At 37.5% G+C, this 6,926-nt stretch overlaps 1 protein-coding gene across 1 annotated transcript in view; it reads left to right on the forward strand.

The window, feature by feature from the left end:
* Positions 1 to 1,519, forward strand: part of LOC101849554 (bcl-2-like protein 2) — a 31,165-nt gene extending 29,646 nt beyond the window's left edge. The window contains exon 2 of the mRNA XM_005103695.3: positions 627 to 1,519. Within this exon, the coding sequence (XP_005103752.1) occupies positions 627 to 767 (141 nt within the window). The 3' untranslated portion in view covers positions 768 to 1,519. The remainder of the gene's footprint in view (positions 1 to 626) is intronic.
* Positions 1,520 to 6,926: the final 5,407 nt, after the last annotated feature.

Here is a 6,926-nt window from a genome sequence, read left to right on the forward strand (position 1 = left end):
GTTGAAGCCCATTTGAATGAAGTGTAAGCTTCGCTAAAAAGAAGCGACATACAACAAAGCAAAGCAAAAATCAAAATGAATGAATAAAGTACATGTAGTAAACATTCCAGAATGAGGAATTTGCAGTGGGTGTGTCTTCTGTCCGTTCTTCCACCTCTATGGTCCCGTTCCGCTTGCGGTCTCTGGGTTGTTTGTCTAATATCCCTGAAGTAACGCCAACTTCGCCGTCAGTCACCCTATGGGTAAGATGATCATGAGGTGACGATGGTCTGACCTTACTAATACTCATGTATTTCGTCAGTTAATCTGAACTGTTTGGGGTAAAAAGTGCAATGTCTACTAATTGTGTATTTCTTAATTACAGTCGAACCTGTCCAAAACAATCACATGTACAAACGACCACTTCCCACTTCTCCCCTTACGTTTTAAAAAATATTATAATAATGACGCCATTTAAGACGTCCATATGTCTAAGAGAACCACTTTTCTCCTTGACCATTGGGGATTGTCTTGGAAAATTTTGACTGTATTTACTATTTGAAATGGGAAATTGGGGAGTTGAATGCCTTATGAACTGATGTCACTTCAGGTATATAATTTTTTTTTCTTGTCTTTTTTTTTTACAGGAAGGATTTTTAGAGTTCCACGCGGGAGGCCCTGAATCAAGGAAAAATAATCCGTGGCCGTCTTTCGGAACGATATGTGGTTATGCAGCGGCTGGTATCGGAGTTCTTACGCTTGGAGCATTTCTTACGCAAAAGTCATAGGGGAACGTGAAGTTTCTCCTTCTTCTCCTCTTACTTCTCGTTCTCTCATTAAGTAATGGTGATAAATATATGTGACATTTTGGTATGTGCCACTGTGTTTGTGTCTGGTACGTTGTGGTGCCGTCTTGTTCTTTACGGCAGATTCAGAGGAAGGATCTGGAAGCTTTTAGATTTTATTGTGATAGGCTCAGTTTTATTGCTGGTTTGAACTAAAAATGTTTATCACGTTTCCTGTTTCTTTAGTTGTAGGGCAGAGGCAGTTAGCTCAAAGCTTTTGGCAGAGCTTTCCATAATTTTCGACCCAAATTTTTCAACTGTTTCATTTTACAGAAGATAAGTTGTCAGATTTGTGTTATTCCTGTCTTACAAAAGTACAATTTGGATATAAGTTCTGTGTAGATCATCCAGCCAGTTACTTTATATTTTTATACATGTACAGTTTTCTTTGAGTCTTAATTTTGGTGCTAGATGTGGACATTTTGTTGCTCCATATGCTGTAGCACTATGAACGTACTGAACAGTTCTGAGATGTCTGAAATCAAGCTGGATTTATAGTTAAAAAATAGGTATTTTTCTCGAATTTAGCTATTGGTCACATAATTTGGTTTGAAAGTTGTCTTTGATTGAATCATCATTATTCTGACTTGAACTGTGACTCCGTGGAAGGACTCTTGCCTGGTAATCTGGGGATCCAGCTTTCCAACTCGACAAGAAATTAGTGGGGATTTACCTCTGAGTTTTCACAACTCACTGAAACAGGTCAAGTCCTATCGAGGATCGACTGTTAGAGGCATGTGTCACTTTTTAAAAATTATCAAGGAGTACTGGAAGTGATGAGAAACATAACCACCACCCAGTAGTGGTGTTCAGTGCACTCTGTGCACACCAGATAGCCGGCATTTACCACCCTCTAGTCCGTTACGATTTAAGTTGAGACAGGGTCCTTAACTCTCTAAAAAGCTGTGTAATCTAAGAGGAATTCTTTAAACATTTTTTGTTTACATCCTCTTTGAGGATATATTTAGCCTCACTTCTTTATGTGAGGCAGCGTGGTGGAATCAGGCTCTCGTCAAAATAATCAAAGTGAAGAAACTTGCATTTTTCCGCAGGTTTGTGAATTTTTATCGAATTTTTGTTTTTTGGCTCAACACATTTCATGCCCATCAAAAAACTCATTTCTGTGTGAATTTATCTGAAAAACGTTGATTAAAGGCACAAAAAATGTAAATTTTCAGTTACCATGGATTCTTAAGCTAAGAAAGTAACTAATCTTTGCGGACATTTTCTCTCTAATTTTACCTCTGAAAACAGGTGACCCTTACCTCCTTCTTTCTCAAATATCTCGAATTGTATTCAAGATAAATGGATATTTTTTTCATCCAAATAAAGACAAGTGAACAAGCTTTAAGATGATACCAACCAATAACTCAACATGTCCAAAAATTGACGAGAGCCTGATTCCACCATGCTGCCTCACATATTTTTTCAATTTCTTTTAGTCACATTTTTAGTTGTTTTTTGTTTTACTTTCGACATATCATCAGAATACTCAATGAGTTCCATACAGCGGCATCAACAATACTGATAAGTTCACTTTTTTATTGTTGTCAGCTACGTTCCACCAACCTTTTTTGGTAAGGTCTGTTGAGTATCTGTATACTGCTAGTTATATACGTATATGTAAGATATTTTTTTTCACTCTTGAGCTTCTTTTTCTCCTGGATGGCTGGAAACAAAACTTCTGATAAATTTTATGTTTTGAATATCACCTTCTGTTACATGGTAGAAGTGGTGACAGAATAGACTGTAATAGTGTGTGGGGGGGGGGGGGGGGGCTCTCTTGGCCTAGAGGGTAAGGTGTTGGCCTCTCATTCTAAGGTCCTGGGTTCGAATCCGGGTAGTGACCGAAAAATTTTCTTCTCTAAATTTGTCTTGTTTCACCTCCTTTCCTGCTCTCTAGCAATATTCTGTCGTCTGCTTTCGTCTCCTCTTTCTGCCCCCACTCCCTCATCTCCTTTGCCCCCTCCTCTGGGCTCCTGACTCTTTCTGCAGCCTTTCTACTGCTACTCCTTGGCTCCTCCTTACTGCTGTCTTTCTGCCACACCCCTGATCTTCTGGTAGGAAAGATCTACACCTAGCCTTCTCGGACAAGGGCGAAAAATCATGGAGGGGCCGTGTGCAAGTTGCGCACGTTAAAGATCCCTTGGTGGTCTAAAATCGATAAGAGTAGGCTGCGGTCGCCACCCAGGCAAAATTCAAAATTCCCTAGCGACTGAAAATGTTTAGTGTGTCCCGCGCGCTCATATGACCTTATACAGTTGCGAGCACCGTAAAACACTGTGCAAAAACAAACAAGACTAATAGATTCATTTTTAGCATTAGAATACATACAAATGAATATTTTCTGTACTCTGTTAAGTATTGTAAGTGTGGTAAAGTGGCATGATTTTTAGGGCCTTTTTTCCTCGTGTTTCATTGAAAGCGCATTTTGTGCTGCTCCTGGACTCTTGAAACCACTTTTAATCTCGGTTTGTTCACGGGAAAAAAAGAACCACTTGTAATATAGTGGTCGCCTGATGATTTTGATGTCTGTCGCACAAGCCTGTGAAAGTGGCCCTGGCCATGTGGGCTTTGTACGCTTGTTTAGCGAACACTGTTTAATTTATATCACATTCTCAGATTTTTGGTTGTTACAGAAAGCTCTACATATTTAATTCTTATGAATATTTATTGTTGATGTTGTTTGTGTATATTCTCAGTGAGTGCTCATTTATGCTATATATATATATATATATATATATATTTATATATATATATATATATATATATAGATATATATATATATATATATGAAGTATGGAACCGTTGTTCATGAATAGATGTTGCGCCAATGTAACCACAGTGACTTGATGGTGATGTAGATTGGAACATTACACCAAAGTATTTCAAAGACTCATTTTGATCCCTGGTATTGTTTTCAGTCAGACGGTTTGGGTTTATAGCTCTGTCATAGTGCAAAGTACACAAACATCTGCACGCCTGTGAATGTGTAAATATAAAATGTGGGGCACGTTTGCATTTAGTGGGGATAAACTCATTGATTTTATGCCTGTTGATACAGTGTCTGAATGTCAGTCGCTGTGCTGACTACATGAACATTTTTCTCTCTAGCAGAAGATCAGAAAGTGTATTAATCTTGTTTGGACTTGATGAAGACACCAAATTTTGGTATAAAAAGAAATGATTATGTCTGTCACACTGTTTTTATGTTTTTGAAATAGGTCAAATGAGTAATTTACCTTCTCAAGTTATATGTATATTTTGTGTACATGTTTGTATGCATTATTTGTGTGTTATTGAGAATCAGTGAATTGTTCATTGATAAACTGTCTGAATTTATTAGGCTCAGAAAGCAAAATTTATCAGTAGAAAGGGAAAAAAACAACACTTTCTTTTTAACAGTTTATCTTCTTTTCGTTTTGCAACGTTGAGAATTTGAATTTTGACAATCTTTCTTGAAAATATGCAACTGATAGCACTATAGAAAATGCAGTTTTAAAAAACTCCAAATTTTGGATTTAGTACGTTTGAACAGCTGGCCAATGATGTATATATATGCTTTGTTTGGTGTGTGTGTGTGTATGTGTATGATAGTGAATGTGTGTGAGTATGTTTGTGTGTGTGTATGTGTGTGTGTGTGTGTGTGTGTGTGTGTGTGTGTGTGTGTGTGAGAATCTTGGATGTGGATGGATATGTGGCGAGATGATAATAATATCATGCAGACAGAAGAAGAGATGGAAATCTGTGTGTATATAAACTGTTTGTACTGTGACATTGTACATTCTTTCTTGTATGAAGCAGCGAAAAGACATGTCCAATGGTTAATGTTTGTGCCAGGCAAACCTGTGGGTTTACTAAAGATAATTTCGTTTTTCTGTCCTCGTTTTGGTTATTTAACAAATACTACAGCCCCTGAATTTTTTTAATGCCCTTGTTTGTTTTGTTTTTTTTGGGAGGGGGGGGGGAATCATTCAACTTCCCCTCTTGTGCCGGGGCAGGAAAGCTTTGTTCTTCGGTCCAAGGAGTTTTGTAGGGCTTGTTGGATTTGGAACATTCCGTGAATGTAGAAAATTAGGTATTACTAAATTTTTGCCAGAGTGATAACATTTGTCAATATACCCGAGGTGGAACTGGTGGGATTAGGTTTTTCAGTGGCTGAACCTCTACTGATAGTATGTCCTTCATTTGTTTGGGGTGGGGGTGGGGGGTTGGGGGGTACTTTTTGGTCTTTTATTATAATGTTGCAGTTTATATTTTGTATTTTTTTAATAGCAAAAATTAAGGTTACCTTGCACACTGTGTCCAGTTTTTAAAAGTCATGGTTCAGGTGAAGTGGCCCCCAATGCTAAAAGTTTATCCATTTCTTCTGTAGTGTGCATGCACGTTATGGTAACAACTAGGATGTGGACGTTTGGGTCGCCTCACAAGCATAATTGGTTTCTTGTAAGTAAGGTTCACTAGTCTAAGGCAATGATGAAAAATGTCAAATGAATAAAAAATCATAAGTGGGGGCTCTGGTGTGGTTTGCTCCTTCTTTCCTTTTTCTGTCAAACATCTATCGAGCTTATATCCCCCTCCTTTTTTAAAATATTATTACTCTCATGTAACTCTTCTAATCTTTGGCACTTTTATGACTTTGCCTTTATTGTATTGCAAGTGCTGTAAAACTTTTTCTAAAACTAATGGAATAAAAATGGTGTCCTTTATCAGAGACTCTGCCTTCAGATTCTAGTTCATGTCTGTGCATCTCTTCTCAAGGGGGCTCTGATTTGTAACATTAGTGCCAAGTGCACTTGAGTTTCTTTTGGACCAAAAATGTATTGATGCATTCAAATGTGGTTTTGTAAAAAAAATACTCATGAAGGAATTTGTTTGGTTAGTTTATTTGATAATATGGTAGTATTAGAATGCTCTACTGTTGTAGAAGATAGAGGTAGTAATCCTTTAATAAGGAAGTATATATTGCTTAGGTTATAGATGTTTCATCTGTTCAGTAATTTACAATATATGAGTTTTTAACTGCCGCTGTCAATACAAGATGTTCTGATAACACCGCTTAGTCAGCAGTTGTGCATTTGTGTAACTTAGTGTGATTTGCCAGCTAGTTCCTCAGAAATGATCAACATGCAGGGAGTCTTCACTATTTCTGTCACACTCTTTTAGCTGTTCATGCCTTATCTACCGGCGTCTGTGGTGTAGCGGTATGGCTCTTCGCCGTAACATTCTGAGACATGACTTCAGTTTTCTTTAGGGGAAATGTACATCCCTTTCAGCCTGAATTAACAGTGACAGGTATGATCTAAATTGTGGGGATGAAAGCGTAAAACACTTATTTTAATCTTACAATCTCAGACACAGATGTTTGAATATTTTTTCAGCCTTTTAATTAAGATTGTCTTTGAATGGAAGTGATTATAACAATCTATGGTTATTACAGAATTCTTGGAGTTGTTAGCAGTTGTTATCTTGGATTTTAGTATGATTTCAGTGTGAGAAATTTTTGCTTATAATAGTATTTTGGATGGCCCATGCAATATATCTTGAGAAGAAAGTCATAATCAGTGGGTATGGAAATGTTATTATCTTCATCACTGTACATTAGTTTTCACCTTGTTGGCTGTATGTGCTGCTGTAACTACCTCTCCCATTTTGAATCGAACATTGTTTTATTTTTATTTTCACCATGATTAAGGAAAGTTCTTGTGAAGAACCATGTTAAAAGACTAATTCACTTGGTTGTCAACTTTTCCGTTTTGCTGACAGTTTGTTTGCTCTTTGTAGTGTACAGTTTGCTTGTGCTTTGGTTGTCTTCAATTACTGTGTGCAGAGTGGAGGAACTTTAGTGAAGCAGGCTCTCGTTTGTAAAAGCAGGACCACTTGTGAGTGTTTGAGGTTGGTAGGCGATGTAGTGTGTCTGCTCCTACTTCTCATTTACTGTTAGTCCAGTGTGTTATGGCTGAACGTGAAGTTCACAGCAGAATCACCTCTATTGAGAGTTCAGAACAACTGGCTTTTCTAACTTTCCTTCTGTTTCAGTCACTGCATGGCTATTGAATGGATCAAATATTGGTTTTTAAAACTCTTTGTGCTTTTGTAATT

The sequence above is a fragment of the Aplysia californica genome, unplaced genomic scaffold, assembly GCF_000002075.1.
Source record: "Aplysia californica isolate F4 #8 unplaced genomic scaffold, AplCal3.0 scaffold00386, whole genome shotgun sequence".
Classification (NCBI taxonomy): domain Eukaryota; kingdom Metazoa; phylum Mollusca; class Gastropoda; order Aplysiida; family Aplysiidae; genus Aplysia; species Aplysia californica.